Below are 21,692 nucleotides of genomic sequence, written 5' to 3'. Positions count from 1 at the left end.
GGCAACAAAAGACTGGGAAAATTGATGAATACTCAAAGAACACCTGTTTGGAACATTTCAAAGGTGAACAGGTTAATCGGAAACAGGTGAGTGTCGTGATTGGGTATAATAAGAGCATCCCCCTTTGTGAACAACTGCGTGAAAAAAATAGTCCAACAGTTTAAGAACAATGTTCAACTGCAAGGAATTTAGGGATTCCATCATCTACAGTCCATAATATAATCAGAAGATTCAGAGAATCTGGAGAACTTTCTACACATAAGTGGCAAGGCCAAAAACCAACAATGAATGCCCGTGACCTTCGATCCCTCAGGCGGCACTGCATTAAAAACCGACATCACTGTGTAAAGGATCTTACCACGTGAGCTCAGGAACACTTCAGAAAACCATTGTCAGTTAACACAGTTCGTCGCTACATCTACAAGTGCAAGTTAAAACTCTACCATGCAAAGCGAAAGCCGTACATCAACAACATCCATAAATGCTGCCTCCTTCTCTGGGCCCGAGCTCATTTGAAATGGATAGACACAAAGTGGAAAAGTGTGCTGTGGTCTGATGAGTCCACGTTTCAAATTGTTTTTGGAAATCATGGACGTCGTGTCCTCCGGACAAAAGAGGAAAAAGGCCATCCAGATTGTTACCAGCACAAAGTTCAAAACCAGCATCTGTGATGGTATGGGGGTGTGTTAGTGTCCATGGCATGGACAACTTACACATCTGTGATGGTACCATCAATGCTGAAAGGTACATCCAGGTTTTGGAGCAACACATGCTGCCATCCAAGCAATGTCTTTTTCAGGGATGTCCCTGCTATTTCAGCAAGACAACGCCAAGCTACATTCTGCACGTGTTACAACAGCATGGCTTCATAGTAAAAGAGTGCGGGTACTAGACTGGCCTGCCTGCAGTCCAGACCTGTCGCCCATTGAAAATGTGTCGCGCATTATGAAACGCAAAATACAACAACGGAGACCCCTGACTGTTGAACAACTGAAGTCATACATCAAGCAAGAATGGGAAAGAATTCCACCTACAAAGCTTCAACATTTCTTGTCCTCAGTTCCCAAACGCTTATTGAGTTTTGTTAGAAGGAAAGGTGATGTAACACAGTGGTAAACATACCACTGTCCCAGCTTTTTTGAAACGTGCTGCAGGCATCCATTTAAAAATGAGCAAATATTTGCACAAAAACAAAAAAATTGATCAGTTTGAACATTAAATATCTTGTCTTTGTGGTGTATTCAATTGAATATAGGTTGAAGAGGATTTGCAAATCGTATTCTGTTTTTAATTTACATTTTACACAACGTCCCAACTTCATTGGAATTGGGGATGTATGATCAGTTGGCTTCCTTCATGCTGCACGGTGAACTACAGGGGTAACAGAATGAGACGGTACCTGATAACTATCCATATCGTCCTCCGCCTCTCTCTGGCAGGAGAGAATACAGTCACATGTGGGGAACCACAAAAAGCCCTGACAATACAGCTCACAACAAACCAATCATGGCTGACGCAACTTTTGAAGAATCTCAGTCAAGTGGCAGCACAACAACCTGTGTTCATACATGGGCTTCAAACCTACAATGAGTGTGTACATCCTTTAGACAGATGGGTAAACTAAATGAAATCCATAAATAATTGGGCACATTTACTAAAAAAGCTTTGATACTGTACAGTTTTGAAAAACAATGTAATTACACATGGTTGTACAGTGTATAGACGTTCCAAAATATGGTGATTAACATCAGAAGATTGAAAGATAAATCACAGATTTGCGTTGCTGCAACCTGCCAGATTTTGCTGAAATTTGCACAATATTTATGGATTATTTGGGACCAATAGCTAAGAACTGTATTTCTGTTGAATTTTGTGAATTTCAAATATTCACTCCTGGAGAATTCTTTATTTATGCTTGATATACAACTCATTAGCATGGGAGGTGTGTGTGTGTGTGTGTGTGTGTGGGGGGGGGGGGGGGGGGGTATATGTCCAGAAATATAATTTGGATAAGAAAAAGCAAACAAATGTCCGAAATGACTGAGAGGCCAATAATTATGGGCCAGTCAAAATGGAAACAAAGTGCAAAAATTTCAAAGAAACCTTGAGTCTAGAGTCTGACTGATTTTACAGTAGTTTTTAAGATCTCAAACATCAACAAAATTTGAGTTGTTGCTACTGTAGCAAATAAATAAATAAACAAATAAATTAATTAAATCACAGAATCTTTATCATGCTAACATAGATAACATGGAAACAGTATGTAACTTCTCATATGAAATCTCATGACGGCACTTAGTCCAACAAATGAGTCCATATTACCATTAAGGTGCGTCAAAATATTTCTCTCTCTCTCACACAAACAGCCACACGCACGCGCGCGTACACGCACGCACGCACGCACGCACGCACACACACACACACACACACACACACACACACACACACACACACACACACACAAAATGCTCATATCAAGTGAGAGTACTGGCGACTATACATTCTGGAATTTAAACCATGTTTTGTTTTTTATTTGTTTTTTAATAATCTGCATTATCCTCATATACATGCAGAACATGCTGCTCCTGTATACTGATTTGAATGAGGTGCTTTCTGAGCCACACTTTGGAGCCAAAAGTGGAAATAATGCCCAATTAAGATGGATGGCAACCACTGTAAAACAAGATGAAGAAGAAGATCTGAATGAGAAGGATGTGCTAGGTCTTGGAGACCAGGTAAAATTAATAAATCATTCTCTCAAACTGAAAGATAGAATTCTTGACAAAAGAGAGGGAATAACCTTCATAACACTTGCCACTCCACTTGTTTTCACTTTGTAGGACAGCTGGAGGACAACAAGGAAGACAGCTAGGCTAAAGCAAGGCTAAATATAATGTTTTAAAAATGCATGATGAAAAAGTTTATTTACATTTAGTGAGGTAAACATGCATGTTTCACTCCACTTTGACAATATTGTCTGTTCGCTGGCGACAAGAAGCAGTTTACTCTTGTGTTTTATGTACTTTGTACAAGAACATTAATTAGCCCATTAGCTTCTGTTCGTTTGTGTTATGAATACATAATGTGCTGTTGAAAATAATTCTGCTTTTTGGATAAACCATTAGCACTACCCTACAAAATAAATGTGACTTACAGACTGATGTGACTTACATAATAAGTTGCGCTCTGCTTATTTCTTATCTTGTAAAATAAAAGATAAATAAAAGCAAATAAAAAAAAATAAAATAAAAAATAAAATAAAATAAAATAATAAATAAATAAAATAAAATAAAACCAAATAAAAGCAGATGGTCGACCCACTGAGACTGGTCTGCTTGAGGTTTTTTTCTGTAATTAAAAACACCTGTGGGAGGTTTTCATTACCACAGTTGCTGAGTGGTTGCCATCCTAGACCCAAAGCAGTTCTATGGTGCTGTGGATGTGGCAAAGTGCAGCACTGGCACATGCTCCAAGATTTGAATTGTTGCCAATGTGCTTGCTCAGAGGGTGGGTAAGGTTAGGCATTTATTCTTGTGAAACACCTTTGGGTGATTTATGTTTTGATTTGTATGGGTTTGTCCATGTACATATGGCCCTGTGATAGACTGGCGCCCTGTCCAGGGTGTACCCTGCCTCTCGCCTTATGACTACTAGGATAGACTCCAGCCCCCCGTGACCATTAATTGGAATAAGCAGGTACAGAATATGAATGAATGAATATGTTTTTCCGCTGCATGACACATTTTTGGACAGATGCAACTAATACGTTGGTGCAACATATAGTCCACATAATATAGCATATGAAAAGTCCATGGAAAGGTACAGTGGAGATGTTTCCACTATCTGTTATGTTCTGGACCCAAAGACCTCCAGCGGGCTGTTATCAAAAGGTTTAGAGAGAGTATTTATCCAAATAAATAAATGAACCCACACACTGAATAAAACTGTATGTAAAAATCACTGTTTTTCAAGTTGGCACAACTTATGCCCAAAACAGAACAAATATGATCTCTGAGGTCATATATGATGTGTGTTCTGAAGCTTTACATCTGTAGGTTTGATACAGAAACACAAGCGCAGTAGGACTGGAGTTGAATGACATATACGAGGGCTGTCAATAAAGTATAGGTCCTTTTTATTTTTTTCAAAAACTATATGGATTTCATTCATATGCTTTTACGTCAGACATGCTTGAACCCTCGTGCGCATGCGTGAGTTTTTCCACGCCTGTCGGTGACGTCATCCGCCTGTGAGCACTCCTTGTGGGAGGAGTCGTCCAGCCCGTCGTCGGAATTCCTTTGTCTGAGAAGTTGCTGAGAGACTGGCGCTTTGTTTGATCAAAATTTTTTCTAAACCTGTGAGACACATCGAAGTGGACACGGTTCGATAAATTAAGCTGGTTTTCAGTGAAAATTTTAACGGCTGATGAGAGATTTAGAGGTGATACTGTCGCTTTAAGGACTTCCCACGGTGCGAGACGTCACGCAGCACTCCCAGGCGCCGTCGTCAGCCTGTTTCAAGCTGAAAACCTCCACATTTCAGGCTCTATTGATCCAGGACGTTGTGAGAGAACAGAGAAGTTTCAGAAGTAGTCGGTTTCAGCATTTTATCCGGATATTCCACTGTTAAAGGAGATTTTTTTAATGAAAGACGTGCGGACGGGTCCGCGCGTCGGGACGCAGCCGGCGCGGTGCGGCGGCACAGGAAAAACACCTCCGTGTTGATAACCATTTGTAAAATCCAGGTGGCTTTTGATGGCTTTCAGTGGAGTGAGTATATGAGAAATTGTTTAACAGCTGGACATGTTCCAACTTGTCCTTAAGGCTTCCAACAGAGGTGTTTTTCCTGTGGCGGAGCGTCGCGGCGGCTGCGAGCCGACGCTGCAATCCGTCCGCACGTCTTTTTATTAAAAAAAAATCTCCTTTAACAGTGGAATATCCGGATAAAATGCTGAAACCGACTTCTTCTGAAACTTCTCTGTTCTCTCACGACGTCCTGGATCAACAGAGCCTGAAATGTGGAGGTTTTCAGCTTGAAACAGGCTGACGACGGCGCCTGAGAGCGCTGCACGACGTCTCGCACCGTGGGAAGTCCTTAAAGCGACAGTATCACCTCAAAATCTCTCATCAGCCTTTAAAATTTTCACTGAAAACCAGCTTAATTTTTCGAACCGTGTCCACTTCGATGTGTCTCACAGGTTTAGAAAAAATTTTGATCAAACAAAGCGCCAGTCTCTCAGCAACTTCTCAGACAAAGGAATTCCGACGAGGGGCTGGACGACTCCTCCCACAAGGAGTGCTCACAGGCGAATGATGTCACCGACAGGCGTGGAAAAACTCACGCATGCGCACGAGGGTTCAAGCATGTCTGACGTAAAAACATATGAATGAAATCCATATAGTTTTTGAAAAAAATAAAAAGGACCTATACTTTATTGACAGACCTCGTATGCACATACGTTATTGTGTACGTGTTCCTCAGACCTGATAGCTGTCGAGGGGTCTCTGTAGTTTGGTGCACCGAGCCGACACACATCCAATTGACACGGACAGCACAGCCTCCACCAGCAGAGGCAGCGTGCCTGAATTCTGGACTGGCTTCACCCACACCTGCAGCCTCCTGGAGTGACCCTGCATGGACAAATACTCATAAGTCCAGACCATTGTGGCCTGATGGAGCACCTGTGGGGATCTTCTTCGTAGCTTTCTCTGACCTGTCGGAGTTGGAATACTCCTCCCGTGCTGATGTCCTTTCCAGGATGAAGCTCCACAGCTGAGTACTCCCCCTGCTCGTTCAACTCCTGGATGGAGAGCCACAGCTCGATCCTGCGAGACACCTCACTCCATCTTACAAATGCAGCAGAAGCAGCGTGGTGTGAAATGTCCATTTTTCTGACTGTTCCGAAATCTGAGTGCAACATCCGACACATACCTGTCTCGGAGCGTCTGCGTTTTGGCCTCTAGTGCATCCAACTCCCAGAGTGATCGCCCGTTCCCTGCACAGCGATGACCCCACACCTCAATGGCCAACACGCCGTCTGAGATGAACTCCAAAAACTCATCCGTCACATGCACAACATAGTCCTGCATAAACACAAAACGATGAAGCTAGCTTGCAGTTCATGCTCAAAGTGCTCATCCTATAAAGGTCAGACAATAATCTTTCCCTTTACCTTGCAGTGATCAAACTGGACAGTGAACTGGGTGTCTGGGCTTCGAGGGAACGGTCTGTCTGGGCTGACCATGGGAGGAGCCACAGTGGGCTCGCTGTGCTCCCAGAAGGTATATTGACAGAACACAAAGTTTGACAGGTTGAGAGGCAGCCCGGTGGCCTCCCTGATCCGCACCTGCAGCAAAAGCAAAGATGTCAAAGAGGAGTCAGTGTCTGTAAACTTTATGTCTAACAAAGACAGATCCATCGCACAACGCTCCACCAGAGCTGATGGAAAAAAACTTAATAAAGTACCTTACAAATTAGTTCAATTACTAGGATGGACAAGATTAGAAATGAACATAACCGAGGGACATCACAGGCAGGACAGAACAAGTAGGACAATTTGGAGACAAAGTCAGAGAGGTGAGAATGAGATGGCTTGAACATGTGCAGGGGAGGGTCCCAGGATATGTAGGGAGGAGAATGGAGAAGATGGAGCCACCAGGCAGGAAGAGAAGAGGGAGGCCAAAGAGGAGGTGTATGGATGTGCTGAGGGAGGACATGCAGGTGGTTGGTGTGACAGAGGAAGATACAGAGGACAGGGTGAGATGGAGACAGACGATCTGCTGTGGTGACCCCTAACAGGGACCCCCCCCCCCCCAAAAAGAAGAAAAATACAAATTAGTTCAACTGATCAGTCTTTGGAGGTTCTTTATTTTCTTGAACACTTACTTCTTTCGGGACACCTGAAAACAGTGGCTGTTGACTTATTTCACACCAACAACAATAATCTTACTACACAGTAAAATCACCAGTGTAAAACAAACACTGACAGTGTTAAATTAACACTGCCAGTATACATATGGTCCTACTCTGGCCAGAGTGGGACCATATGTACACTGGCAGTGTTAGTTTAAGACTGGTGATTTTACTATGTACAATGATCGTAGTGTACGATGATGTACATATGTATGTTACAATGCCCCATGCACACATGCCCATGGTTTTTGCTAGTAGTAATAATACTACAAGTGACTTCACAAACAACCCAAAAGTAATTTATATTAAGAGGACGGGTTAGACGTTCACATGTGGCTCCTGTGCACGATGACTTAACTAACACATACCAAATTCCATTTTCCATTTACCAGAATGCAGTTAGTGGATAACTTGGAAGTATGAAAGTCATCACCGTGCCTCCAAATAAACGTCTGAAGAAAAATGTGTGTGCACGTGTATTTAAAATAAATATGCAAATACAAAATGGATTTAACAATCTGAAGCATTACGTTTCCAAGAGCACTGATCAGAATGAATACATATCTTCACCAATGACCAAAATACACATCTCAGTGTTACAGAAAAGAAATTCCTGGCTGTTGACCCGGAATATCCAATAAATAACTAAATAAACAAATAACCAAGCAAACAAACAGATAAGTCCTTAATTTAGGGATTGAACTGTTTCACCTTGCCGCCCCTTAGCAAAAAGAAGTTTATTCAAGTGTACTATGAGGATATTTATTTTCTACTAAAATTGAGGAAGTATACTTGAAGGTGATTTTTTATAAACTATATTTTATATACTTAAGAATAGTATAGTGAAGTATACTTGGCTTATACTGAAAAGCATAAACAAAAGTCTAAGTCTAAGTACATTAATACTTTAGTATACTCTTTACATCTTTCTGCCACAAAGTACTAACACTTATTATGCACTTAGAGCAAGATATACTAAGTCAAGTCATTGACTCAAGTAACTGAAAAGAAGTCATAAAAGTACAGCTTTTTTTTCTATGTAGTTATTTATTTTTGGTTCCAAAGGTTCGCACTTTTGTTTTACCTTTTTTGACAAGGAAGGACTTTAGTTCTCAGTTGAAGATGCTATATTTACATTTTTACAAATAAGGACTTGATCTTGGAGAGACAATTATGTTTACATTTTACATGCATTTTTTTCCTTTAATTTTCTCCACAAAGGAAGGACTTGATTTCATAGGTCTTTGTTTTTGAAATGTTTGAAAATATATCAAACTTGTTTTCAACATTCTGTCTTGTGATTTTTTAAATGCATCACACTCTTGTGTACATACAGTATGAGTAAACTTTAAGAATACTTTAAGGAGTATATTTTCAGTATATAAATAGTAAGCTACAAGTAATATGCCAAGCAAAATTAAAGTATAAAAAGTAACAGTGAAATAACCAAAGTGTATAACAGTATACTTTAAGTATACAATAATAAACTAAAAATAGGCACTCAAAGTATACAACTAGTACAATGTCAGTATATCGATAAGTGCACTTGTGGTATACTTTAAGCATAGGAGAGGGATATATCAAGTACATTGATAAGTGTACATGTGGTATACTTTAAGCATACAAGAGGGATATACCAAGTACATTGATAGTATATAGATGAGTGTACTTGTATACTTTAAAGTGTACTTTTGCAAACTTAAAAAAAAAACTTTAAAATATACTTTTATAAACTTGAAATGTTCCAGTTTAGCCCAAAAAAGTATTAAATTTGTGTACTTTCTAGTATACTAACAGTACATGGTCTGTAGTATACTTGCTATACTTATACTTATACTGAAGCATACTTAAAATGAACTTTAAGTATACTACTTTTTGCTAAGGGGTGTCTTCTGCCTTGATTTGGTGTTGTATTTTAACTGAACTGAATTGAATATGCACACAGAACAAATTAAACCAAAACATCCACAGAAACTTTACACTGTGTGTACACTGGTTATAATCCAATAAAAACTGGGCCATACCCTGCAGGTGAGCCTCTTGGACATGTGGACAATGTCCCCGTTGTTGTCCATCACCTCGTAGCAGCTGCTCTCACTGGAGTTTTCTGAGGAGTCGTCTCCCCCTGATAAGCGCTCTGGCACAGCCCCACTCACCCGCATCAGCTCAATGTGCAACCTGCCCGCCACCTGTCCACATCCCGAGCGAGAGACACGATCAGTGCCACAATGTCCACAATATTTCCAAAGGTATGCCACCTTCAGGAGTTTACCATATAGTTTATATTTCTGGGATTGGCATACTGTACACGTGCACTGTGTGACGATGAGATGTTACCTCTCCCTGCTGGCTGATGATGGGGACGGCATACTGCAGTCTGACGTCATGAAAAAGGCACTCCAGAAAAATATTGGCCACACCGATCAGGTTATGATTTTCCTGGGCCTCATAGAACGGATCACAGATCTTGCTGTTTGCCTTGTTGCTCTTAAATGACACAAAATAGACATAAATACATAAAATGTCAGTCAACATGTAAGATTACCTGAAGATAGGCAATAAGATTTTTCTTAACAAATTCCATTGCTCACAATGGAGGCTCTCAATCAGCTCATGCTAATGTTAGCATCATCACGTTAGCATTGTGCTATGGGATGCTGGTGAATTTTCATGCTAACTTTAGCCTATTATTGAGTCTTCGTGATAATGTTAGCCCGTTGGCATCATGGAGTTTTCATGCTACATTTAGCCTGTTAACAAGTTTGTATGCTAATATTAGCCTGTTAGCATAGTGTTATGTAATGCCAGCAAGTTTCCATGTATGAGTTCATGTTAACATGTAAGTCCATAGAACTTAGTGCTACATGGGACAGTGCTGCAACACAATGACAGCATTTATCAATCATGAACTCCAACTGGATTAAATTTTGGAGGACATTGTAACATGTTTAGCAGTATTTTCTGAATAATTGCCCAAAGGAAATACTATTGAGTTGACAGATTATAGCCACATTTCTTGGCTGTGACTTTGATAATTATAAAGCATATTTTATTTATCAAGTCATACACCATAATACTACTAAAGATACCTACTAAAATACTTAACTATATATATATATATATATATATATATATATATATATATATATATATATATATATATATATATATATATATATATATATATATATATATGTACACACACACACACACACACACACACACACACACACACACACACACACACACACACACAGTGAGGAAAATAAGTATTTGAACACCCTGCGGTTTTGCAAGTTCTCCCACTTAGAAATCATGGAGGGGTCTGAAATTTTCATCTTAGATGCATGTCAACTGTGAGAGACAATCTAAAAAAAAAAAAATCCGGAAATCACAATGTATTATTTTTTAATAATTTATTTGTATGTTACTGCTGCAAATAAGTATTTGAACACCTACCAACCAGCAAGAATTCTGGCTCACACAGACCTGTTAATTTTTCTTTAAGAAGCCCTCTTATTCTGCACTCTTTACCTGTATTAATTGCACCTGTTTCAACTTGTTAGCTGTATAAAAGACACCTGTTCACACACTCAATCAATCACACTCCAACCTGTCCACCATAGCCAAGACCAAAGAGCTGTCTAAGGACAACAGGGACAAAACTGTAGACCTGCACAACGCTGGGATGGACTACAGGACAACAGGCAAGGAGCTTGGCAGAAGACAACAACTGTTATGATTATTAGAAAGTGGAAGAAACACAAGATGACTGTCAATCTCCCTCGGTCTGGGATTTCATGCAGGATCTCACTTTGTGGGGTAAGGATGATTCTGAGAAAGCTCAGAACTACACAGCAGGACCTGGTCAATGACCTGAAGAGAGCTGGGACCACAGTCACAAAGATTAACACATGATGCTGTCATGGATTATAATCCTGCAGGGCAGCAAGGTCCCCCTGCTCAAGCCAGCACATGTCCAGGCCCGTTTGAAGTTCACCAGTGACCATCTGGATGATCCAGAGGAGGCATGGGAGAAGGTCATGTGGTCAGATGAGACCAGAATAGAGCTTTTTGGAATCAACTCCACTTACCATGTTTAGAGGATGAGAACAACCCCAAGAAAACCATCCCAACCGTGAAGCATGGGGGTGGAAACATCATACTCTGGGGGTGATCTTCTGCAAAGGGGACAGGACGACTGCACCGTATTGAAGAGAGGATGGATGGGGTCATGTATTGAAAGATTTTGGCAAACAACCTCCTTCCCTCCGTAAGAGCATTGAAGATGGGTCACGCCTGGGTCTTCCAGCATGACAATGACCCCAAACACACAGCCAGGGCAACTAAGGAGGGACTCCGTAAGAAGCATTTCAAGGTCCTGGAGTGGCCTGGCCAGTCTCCAGACCTGAACTCAATAGAAAATCTTTGGAGGGAGCTGAAACTCCAAACATGAAAGATCTGAAGATCTGTATGGAGGAGTGGACCAAAATCCCTGCTGCAGTGTGTGAAAACCTGGTGAAAAACTACAGCAAACGTTTGACCTCTGTAATTGCAAACAAAGGCTACTGTACCAAATATTAACATTGATTTTCACAGGTGTTCAGATACTTATTTGCAGCAGCAACATACAAATACATTTTTTTAGATTATGTCTCTCACAGTGGACATGCACCTAAGATGAAAATTTCAGACCCCTCTATGATTTCTAAGTGGGAGGACTTGCAAAATCGCAGGGTGTTCACCTAGAGTGGAGTGGATTTGTCCACAGGACTGTGCTAGTTCCTATGGCTGCTTCATGTTCTGTTTCTGCCTTTATTTTCTGATTTTGTTTATTCATTTCTATAGTTCTTTGCTTCGTACCGTCTCCTCCGTGCCTTCCTTCCAGTCCCTGTAGTGGTCTCTCATGTCCACCAGTTTGTTCTCCAGCTTCTCAATGGTCCACACTTGGGTTCCTTTCCCTTTCCTCCGCACCTGAATGGCTGGCTCACTCACTATCGCTCTATGCTACATAAAAACAGATTTACAATTTTCACAGCTTTGTATGCTTATGTTTTATGGTAAAAACCCTAATCAGACAACAGCAAAAGCATTAACGAGAAGCTACATCATCTCTGGCGGCTGTGTGGTTTCTGGTGAGGTTCAGGGGTCTGACCTTGCGGTTGGCGCTGAGGTTGGCTGCTGGAATCTGAAGGGTGACCTGATAGTCAGTAAGTTTATTCATCTCCTCTGCCAGGAAGTTCGCTTCTCGCACCAAAGTGTTTGCTTTCACAACCTGCTCCCTGAGTCGTGAGAGACTCTGACGAAACAGCTCGTCCCTGGCACAAATGGACAGAGGAAAAGAACATTTACAGTCACGTCCGAGAGTATCTGGACGGATTTTTGGAATTTTTTGCGCAGCACCACAATGGAGTTGAAAATAAACAGTCAAAATTTGCTTGTAGTGTCGACTGACTTTTAGCTTAAATTTTTTTCTTTCTTGGGGGGGTGCTAAAGGCTTCTGTGGCTGTGATTACAGGAACTGTGCATCAACAATTATATAACATCATGCTGAAGTGGTGATTTGTATTCATGACAATCTTATATTTACTTTGTCCCATCACTTATGATCTCTGAAAATAGCCATTAACCATTTCTATAATTCAGAAATAGTTTATGTGATATTTCTATTAAAAGATAAAATTATACTCTACTGGCATATTTTGACTGTTCATTTTGCAACTCGATTGTCAGGCAAAATTACAAAAACTGTCACTGTCCAAAAACCTGTGGATCTTCCTGCAATCCACGTAAGAAAACAGGAGAAGAACAATGGCTGTTGGAGGAGTTAATTAGTAAAGAGACACGGGGTGATTAGATGACGGTCTCAGCTGAACAACGTTAATTATTGATTACAGCTGAGTGATGTGCAGAAGAGAACAGTTCCTCTCAGTCAAACCAAAGAGCTGAGGCTGACTGAGGATGTAGACCGGCATTTCTCAGGGTTTACGCAGGGTGTGGCGCCGTCATAGCGCTGGATGCTCTCTTGGGACCTTTAAACTATCTTGGAACACATGAGGATACTGTGTGAATGCCACAGTAAACCACAAGACTCCAACTCACTGCGTCTCCTCACTATAGGCGGTTTCATAAGTAGACTTTATGCAGCATTAATGAAACAGCTCAAGATGATGCGAGAAAGACAACAGCAATTTTAATTTGAGTCTTTATTAACACCATGCTTTCTGACGTCAGCAGCACCATCTTTAGGGTGAATGCAGAACACAATAGGCACACAAACTGAAATTTCTAAAACGCTTCTGGGATAATACATCTGTTGCAAATCTTTTTGAGTGGTTTCCTATCACTGTCCTAAGATTTTCAAAACCATAATAGTTTTTATTCAATTAAAAATACCAGACCTTGAATATTTTGTTTAATTTTCAATTTCATTTTTCCACCATCCAGTATATGTGCATTTCTTGCACACTTCCTGCATGTTTCCCAATCTTCCGAAGGTGTGTGTTTTGCGCCAGTGTGTGTTCTCCTCACCGCTCCTCTGTCCACAGTCGCAGCTTGCCGTGTGCTGCTTGCGTTGGGAATGCGATGTGATCACTGCTGCTGCGGTGGTGCTGTGGTGTTTTCTCGGGGAACAGCTGTTGCCGTAGTGACTCCAGTTCTCGTTCATACATCATCTTTTGCTCCTCCAGAGCCGTCCGCTTCTCCTCCAGGTACTGCTTCTCCAGTACCTGGACCACATTCTGCATGGGGTCTGCACACAGAAGACACCACATTTTTCACTGAACCCTGTCTGCAGCACTGATCACCATGTTCACAGCAAAGCGCAGCTGAAGGATAAACTAGCAAGACAGCTGGACTGATGGACTTCTTCCTTTAGCTTCTCTCGTTACGAGTCACCACACCAGATCAACCATTTCTATCTCACCCGTCTTCTGCATCTTCCTTTATCACAAAAAACAACCTCCCTCTTCTTGTCCTGTCTAGTCGCTCCATCCTCAGCATCCTTCTCCCTATATGCCTTGGGTCCCTCTTTTGCACATGTCCAACCAATCTTAGTCTTGCCTCAATGACTTTGTCTCCAAATCATCCTACCTGTGCTCTCCCTCTAATATGTTAATTCCTAATCCTGTCCACCCCGGTCACTCCCAAAGAAAATCGTAGCATCTTCAGCTCTGCCTCCTGTCTTTTTGCTAGTGCCAACAAGAAAGGGCTCAGAGCCGATCCTCTATGTAATCCCATCTCCAGCATGAATGCTTCTATCATTCCTGCCAAGCATCTCACCGCTGTCACACTGTTTTTGCACATGTCCTGCACCGCCCTCACATACTTCTCTGCCACTCCAGACCTCTTCATACAATACCACAACCCTTCTCCTCCTCTACACTTAAATATTAACCCCTTAACGCCTATTGTCGCATATATGCTACAATATTTGACTCAAATATGCAACATACCAAATTGACCAGTATGTCTGTTGTCGCAAATTTGCAACATACCATTATTATTATTATAACATAAATTATTACCAAATTACCAAAATTACTATTTATTTTTTGTGCAAAAGTGTAATTAATAATCTCAACATTATTTACCATCTACTTAAAGGCAAAAACACACACAAAACATTTTTTTATATACAGCTATATAAATTCAGGCGTTAAGGGGTTAAATTCACAGATTTAAGATTAGATTTGGTTATTTTTCCTGATGAAAAGTGTGGATGCACATGGTTAGTTCAAAGACTGTTGGAAATTTGATAACACTATGAAAGCATTTCTTATTTTTACAGTCTTTGGCGGTGGTAAACAATGCTATTTTGGCAATTTTGTAAAAGAAAACATTTCTTTCAAACCCACTGGTCGGTTGTGGTATTTAGAGGATTAATGATTATGTAACTCTGAAATCAATTATCTAACTACCTACCTACCTAACTAATGGCACCAAGTTGGATAAAAAATTTAAGATTAGAGACATTATGAAATAAAAAGGCCAAATATTTTATACCTCCAACTACTTATATACAGTTTATACACATCCTGTTCCTCTTCTATTTTATATATAAATCTAAAATGACAATCAGGCAAAAATGTTGGTCTGACAAAACAAGCAATGTGAGGAGATACCCTTAGCCTCTGAGTAAGTCTGATAACAGTAACTGGGTTTGTGTTTTCTACACTAAACTGGGTGAAACAGTTTCATATTGTTTTATAGTGATAGCATTTATAAAAACATACTGTGAAGTGAGAGTTCCTGTAGCACAGCCTGATTAGTCAAAGTAAAATAATTCACACGTACTGGCATATACAGTATGTCGCTGTGTCCTTAAAAACATCATGTACAGTAAACTCAGCATTCCAAATGAGCCTCATCATACCGTTGGTTCCCAGTGTCTTCATTATGACCTCCATCTGGGCAAATTCGTAGCTGTAGTCCTGCTCCGAGGACGCCTCACTGGCCGTCTCCACATCTGCCTCAATGAAGCTCTCTCTGGGAGAAGCTCTGTCTAACTCCTTCAAACGGTCCCGCCGCTTCCGTTTAGGCAGATTGATCCTGCAGGACAAGAGTTTCTCACATCAGCAAATATTTTACCATTTTGGTGATATTTAAATTGTGCAAGTATTATGACCAATGTTACGTGCAAGGACTGCAAGGTTGTTGTGTATGTTCTATGCCAATTATTCGCACGGCACCCCATGGTATTTGCACCCCAAACAGCACCCCATGCTATTTGCACCCCAAATAGCACCCCATGCTATTTGCAAATGGATTTAAATATATACACTAAATTAAAAACAAAGTGTAAAATACTACTTTAGACAAATAATTGTAATGTAAGTAATGACACACAAGGTGCATCTCAAAATGATGTGAAATTTTAATGTAGATGTAAATGACTGAGTTTTTTTTTTTTCTCAAGCTGCATTCACATGTTGGCTGTAAGCTGCAGAGTGTAAACTGGATGTGCTATTATTTTCAAAGAGAGGATGGGAGAAAATTTTGCTCGTCTGTTAGCATCACAATGGCACTTCAAATTAAAAGTTTAAAATTTTCAACTTTCACTACTTTCAGTAGTGACAAGGAGAAACCAGGTGCTGCTTTGTCTTTAACAATGATTGAAGTGCTTGGTGTCACCCATTTTTACTCATCTAAAAAGAAGTATTTGTGTGATTTGCAAAATTAAGCTGTAGTGTCACAAAAGTTTACTGCTTGAGCAATCATCAAAACTCTGTTGTACCTTTAATTATGTCCACCAAGGACATATTATTTATTTGTCAGACTTTCAGCAGGATTACATCAAACCTACTGCACAGATTTTGACAACATTTTCACCACAGATAGATATTAGGCCATGGAATACTCCACCAAATTTTGGAGGTGATCTGGATCCAGACTGGTGGACATCAGAAATCTTGGTTTGCTCTTGTTTAAGTATATTATTGCCCGTTCTTGTTCACACTGAAAAATGAGCATGCTTCAGATCTTCAACTGCTGTCTGCAGCTGCAGACGGCAGTATTTCCACTCTAATGACCGCTATGATGGTTTTCATTCAATCGGTATGTAAAGGCCAGCATGAGCGGTGGTACATTCCCATTAAGTACTGAATGTGCACTTGAGAGACATGGGTTTTCAGTATACCTTTGACAAAAATAGGATTATCTTGTTTTCTTGCAATTATCTTGCAATCCCTGATTTGAATTAAACTCCCACACATTTGTGCTCATCTGCCCTCTGCACTAGCACAAAAAATACCAATTCCACATAATGCATCCATATAATTCAACCTCATGACTTTTCACACATTGGAGTCATACCTGAAGAAGTGATTATTGCCCCATAAGATACGGTCCCCATGCCACAGGTGCACCAAAGAGTCAATCATGGTTCCATTCACACAGGTCCTGAAGGGACAAAAACAAACAATAAACGTCTTCTCAAAATACTACAGTTTGATAATAGTCATCAGCTTTATACAGAATAAAACTAAATGAGAAGAAACAATCTATTTGTAGGTGAAGGGAGACACGGCCATGGTATCAAAGTGAGAAGTTCAGATCCCACATTCTTTTACTGTGAGGTCATGTGAAACACTGACATCCAGTCATCCATGAAGCCGAGAGAAAGCTAGATAACAGACAGAGAGAGAGAGAGAGAGAGAGAGAGAGAGAGAGAGAGAGAGAGAGAGAGAGAGAGAGAGAGAGAGAGACAGAGAGAGAGAGAGAGAGAGAGAGAGAGAGAAAGAAGAGAGGTGATAGACAGGAGAGTCGGCATGCTGGAGGATTTTGTTTCAGTATCTCACCTGGCATTCCCTATGGGTATCAGAGTAACGTCACCATCTGAGCCGAGCTCCAGCACGCAGTGCTCCGGCTGGATTCCGATCCCAAAGAGCTGGATATCCTGAGATGTGTCTGCGCCCACGCGGGTGTGCTCCTACACACAAACAGAGAGGAGATTAAGAAAAGCTACCACAGCGGAATTGACAATGCAACATTAGGAGTTAGGAATGGTTATCTGTTAGCCAATTTGCACAACACAACTGTAATTTCCAAAATTGTAACTCAGAAATTCTTTAATTCGAAGAAAATAAGGTGTTAACTGAAGTAACTGGTGTCTCATTGCAGTGTGGGCGTTTTAAACAAAATTCCCAGCTTCTACGTACAGGATGTCAGATCCCACACAGAAAAATAACTCACTTCAATCACCATCATCATTCCACACTGAAATGCCCCGCTGGCCCACAAAACACAAGACAAAAGCCTGTTGTTCTGTGCGCCATGCAGGCTGCTTCATCACATGCCTGTGCATGTACTGGTCCAACAAATCTGCACTAACTGACCTCCAAAGTGTCCTCACTGCCTCAGTCGATGATGAGTTTAAGTGCTGTGGTACAGAGACAGTGTCAGGTGGAGGGCTGCACTGGATAATATATTGTTTGAGCAGCATCACTGAAACGTATGCATGTCCAAAAGTCCCATCGCAAAACATGCATCAAGAAAATCAAATTAAACTAAACATGTCACCCTATAACTATTTTGTTAAAGCACGCAGTTCTCATTTTCTGTGACTAATCCACAAGAGAAGTCTGTCTGAGGTGTGATATCCTTTACTCTGATTTAAGGGTTCTTGGATACACAGAGGTTTTTGTTGGTGAGAGACATGCGGTGCAAGCTGCCCCAAACGTCCAGTGCTAGTCCGTGCCTGTCAGCAGTAAACTGTAGGAAAGGTTTCAGAAACGTAACCTTGCCTGCTAACAAGACTGACTTTAAAAGTACGATACTGAAAAATATTTTATTAAGGTACTTATTAGCAAAATCCACTGAGCTGATTTAAGCTTCTTCTGGTCAGCAGTAACATATGTAAAGGACTTTTATTTTGAAAGGTCAAAGCAGAAGGAGTGTAGCGTCTCGTTGCGCTGGGTTTGACTGTGAAAGAAGCTCTACTACCTTGTGTGAACCAGAACAGTGAAAATGAGGTGGCAGCAGAAGAATTCCACCAAAATGGAAGATGTGGTTGATTAAACAAAATTAATGCCAGCTGTTTGGAATTGAATTGTGGGCAGCAGGGTGGATTAGTGGCTAGCCCTGTCGCCTCACAGCAAGAGGGTCATGAAATCGTTTCCCACCTGTGGAGTTTTCATGTTGTCCCCGTGTTTGTGTGGGTTCCCTCAAGGTGCTCCGGCTTCCTCCCACATCCAAAGACATGCAGGTTAGGTGGACTGGAAACTTTAAAAATTGTCTTAGGTGTGGATGTGAATGTGTTTGTCTGTCTATATGTGGCCCCGTGACAGACTGGCGTCCTGTCCAAGGTGTACCCCGCCTCACGCCCTGTGACTACTGGGATAGGCTCTAGCTCCCCCCACCTCTGTGACCCTTAATTGCAGGAAGCGGTTGAAGATGAGTGAGTGTATGGAATTGTGTGGCGTACAGAGAGGATGATGTTGACCACAAACGTATTTTGTCGAGTGTCCTGCAGACTAAAAACCAACTTTTCAGCCTACTCCCCCACCCCCTAAAAAAGATGGAGAAATGTGGACAAGGTGGGATTTGAACCAGGAACATTCCACACTAAAACCAAGCACACTAACCACTTGACCACCACACCCACCACAGGAACCCTAATTGTTCAAGTACTATGGCCAATTCTTCATAAATAGCCATATTCACAATATTGTGTGAAAATTGCTTTCTTTTTTTGTTTTTTCTTCACAGTACATATTACAGGGGAAAACAACATCGCAGTGTCAGCTTTTACCAGTATCGTGCAGCCGTAGTCAGGTTTTTTTTTATTAATACACTATAATACCAGTGTAATCCTAAGAATGAGGCAGAGAGGTTTTAGCTTCTGTGCAGACTTAAAGCTATTAGAAGGTCTCGTGGATTTGTGACTGTAGACACCCTGCTGTTACAAGCATGATCAGCATTGCCTCTTGTGACCAAAATGTTCACACACGTGATCTTTATCCATACAGAAAAACAAATCAATATATAAAATGAGCAAATTGGAGACGTGTTCATTTCACAGCTAGCTATTTTGACTCATTTACTGATCAACCACTGATCAACAACATAGAACATGTATGCACGTAAGTATAATCCATACCTAAAGATTCTGACTTTGGAAGGATGGGGAGGTTCACATTACAATTATGTCTCGTGGTTGTCACCATGTGACCTGCATCTTCCTTTGCTTGTAATTGAGTGGTTTATAGAGGGATGTGTTTCTGGTGTCAGCTAGTGATGGGGAGAAGACCACCGATGTCAGGTCCAAGCAAAGACCCAGATCTTATAGGGTCGAATGAGAGTCAAGACCAAGGCTTTGAGACTTTGGAGTGGTCAAGACCAAGTCAAGACCGAGTTGTTGGTGGAGGTAAGACAGACAGACACACACACACACACACACAAAAAAAAACAAAAGTCTGAACTAACAGAACTTACATTCTGCATTATGCTTCTTTTTAAATTTTATTCATGCTGAAAATTAAGTTTTTGTGATTGACGAAAGCAAATTTAACAACAGCAGATTGTTCACTCATTCTTGGGGCTCATTGGGGCCAATGGATTCAAGACAGCAATGTCCTATAAGATCTATAAAATATAGCACCAGTATACACAGTGTGAATTTATATTAATTCAGTTATTGCAATTTTTTATTAATCTGAAAATTTATTCCAGTCTGAGACCGAGCCAAGATCGAGTAGACCTTATTTCAATTCTGAGATGAAACAAAGACGAGGCTTGAGAGCTCTACAACACTAGTGTCAGCGTCTTATCAATTCCAATCACAGTTTGAATCAAAAAGGAAAGTAATGTATATGTAGCATAATTTGTTTATTTCGTTACTCCTGTAATTATTATAATCCTGTTATTATTATAATATTAATAAGATTTATTATTATTATTATTATTATTACAAGATTTATTAATATATTATTATTATAATATGAATAAGATTTATTGATCTAAATCTGGCTAGACTTTAAGATGAGACTGTTTCACGGGGGGTGTATGCAGAGGACATGCGGACATGGACAAAACTAGTGACTCAAATAGAATGTCAGAGTTCTTCAATGACCAGACCCTGAATGTTGCTGGGAATTGCACTGGAGTTGCCATTGTCAACAGGGGGTGTTTTTTTTAATTATCTGGGACCACTCTGAATATCATCCAGAGAAGTTGTAGTGCATGGCATGATGGAAATTCCAGGCTATACGGCGAGCTGAGAAAGGAGGCTGTGATGCCCGTGAAGTTAGACAAGGAGCTGTTTGACTGAGGAATCTGTGAGCAGGTGACTCACCATCTGTGGTCCAGTGACCCTCAGCCTGCTTACAGAGGAATCAAAGCACTTCATTCTTTAAAGCCTACACCTCATCTCATTGCAATCATGGCCAGCGATGAAGCTGCATTGCCCCATTGGTCCGGCTACTTTGTACAGTTGTACAACTGATCCACCTGCTGGGTTGTTAGATATCTTCAGTGCCAGGGTTTTGTGGCTGATTCACCAGTCAACTGCGAATCACCCAATGATAGTGAAATACGAAATTCTGTGAAGCAGCTGAGGGTGGAGTAAGCTTGATGGATCTGTGGTATTGGAGCTAAACTTGTCGTGTGGACATGTTGTTCTCCTGGCATTGCAAACAGTCTCTGTTTTAGTCTGGGATATGGGTATCATCCCTGTGGACTAGAAGAAAGGTCTTGCAGTCCCACTGTGGAAAGGAAAGAGTGACCGTCTGGGTTGCCACAACTGCAGGGATATATTACACTGCTTCCTGTGCTGGGAATGGTGTTTGCAAGCTTTATTCTTAACAGGATTCAGTTCCAGTTAAAAGCTGCACAGTAACCACAGCAGTCTGGCATCACACCCAAGAAGTCAATTATCAACCGTATGATTGCTCTGTGAGTACTTATTGAATATTGGCAGTGCTTCTTTTTAGCTTATGTTAATTGCTGTAAAGCGACTGATTTGGTTGTCTGGGCTGGTCTCTGAGACATGCTGAAAATTTGTGGCATCGCAGTAAGGTGCTGGACATCATAGCCAGCCTACACACAGGTACAGTAAGAGTCATGTAGAGTAGTGGCAGAATTTCTGACTTTTCCCCAGTGAATACCTGCCATTATGAGGGATGTGTTCTGGCTCAGATGCTGTTGAGTGCTTGTATGAACCAGGTGTTAGCTTGGGTTGTGAAAACCAGCAGCCTTAGGCGCCATTGTTGGTGAGGAAAGGTTTACTGACTTTGACTTCACAGATGATGCTGTGAGCTTTAAAGAATCAACAGATGCCCCGA

General features: G+C 41.0%; 1 protein-coding gene across 4 annotated transcripts in view; it reads right to left on the bottom strand.

The window, feature by feature from the left end:
* LOC117514491 (kinesin-like protein KIF13A) overlaps nucleotides 1-21,692 on the bottom strand; it is a 121,329-nt gene that overhangs the window by 18,266 nt on the left and 81,371 nt on the right. For 3 of the 4 annotated variants that reach the window (XM_034174974.1, XM_034174975.1, XM_034174977.1), the window contains exons 14-26: nucleotides 17,211-17,341; nucleotides 16,726-16,812; nucleotides 15,287-15,462; nucleotides 13,444-13,663; nucleotides 12,068-12,230; nucleotides 11,776-11,919; nucleotides 9,250-9,399; nucleotides 8,937-9,101; nucleotides 6,173-6,346; nucleotides 5,932-6,083; nucleotides 5,714-5,846; nucleotides 5,484-5,630; nucleotides 1,400-1,432 (exon numbers count right to left, since the gene is read on the bottom strand). In XM_034174974.1, coding sequence (XP_034030865.1) covers nucleotides 1,400-1,432; nucleotides 5,484-5,630; nucleotides 5,714-5,846; nucleotides 5,932-6,083; nucleotides 6,173-6,346; nucleotides 8,937-9,101; nucleotides 9,250-9,399; nucleotides 11,776-11,919; nucleotides 12,068-12,230; nucleotides 13,444-13,663; nucleotides 15,287-15,462; nucleotides 16,726-16,812; nucleotides 17,211-17,341 — 1,875 coding nt within the window. The remainder of the gene's footprint in view (nucleotides 1-1,399; nucleotides 1,433-5,483; nucleotides 5,631-5,713; nucleotides 5,847-5,931; nucleotides 6,084-6,172; nucleotides 6,347-8,936; nucleotides 9,102-9,249; nucleotides 9,400-11,775; nucleotides 11,920-12,067; nucleotides 12,231-13,443; nucleotides 13,664-15,286; nucleotides 15,463-16,725; nucleotides 16,813-17,210; nucleotides 17,342-21,692) is intronic. The other variant, XM_034174976.1, reaches the window with a different exon arrangement.

This window comes from Thalassophryne amazonica, chromosome 7, assembly GCF_902500255.1.
Source record: "Thalassophryne amazonica chromosome 7, fThaAma1.1, whole genome shotgun sequence".
In the NCBI taxonomy this organism is placed as follows: Eukaryota; Metazoa; Chordata; class Actinopteri; order Batrachoidiformes; family Batrachoididae; genus Thalassophryne; species Thalassophryne amazonica.
This window is presented reverse-complemented; position numbering and strand designations above follow the sequence as displayed.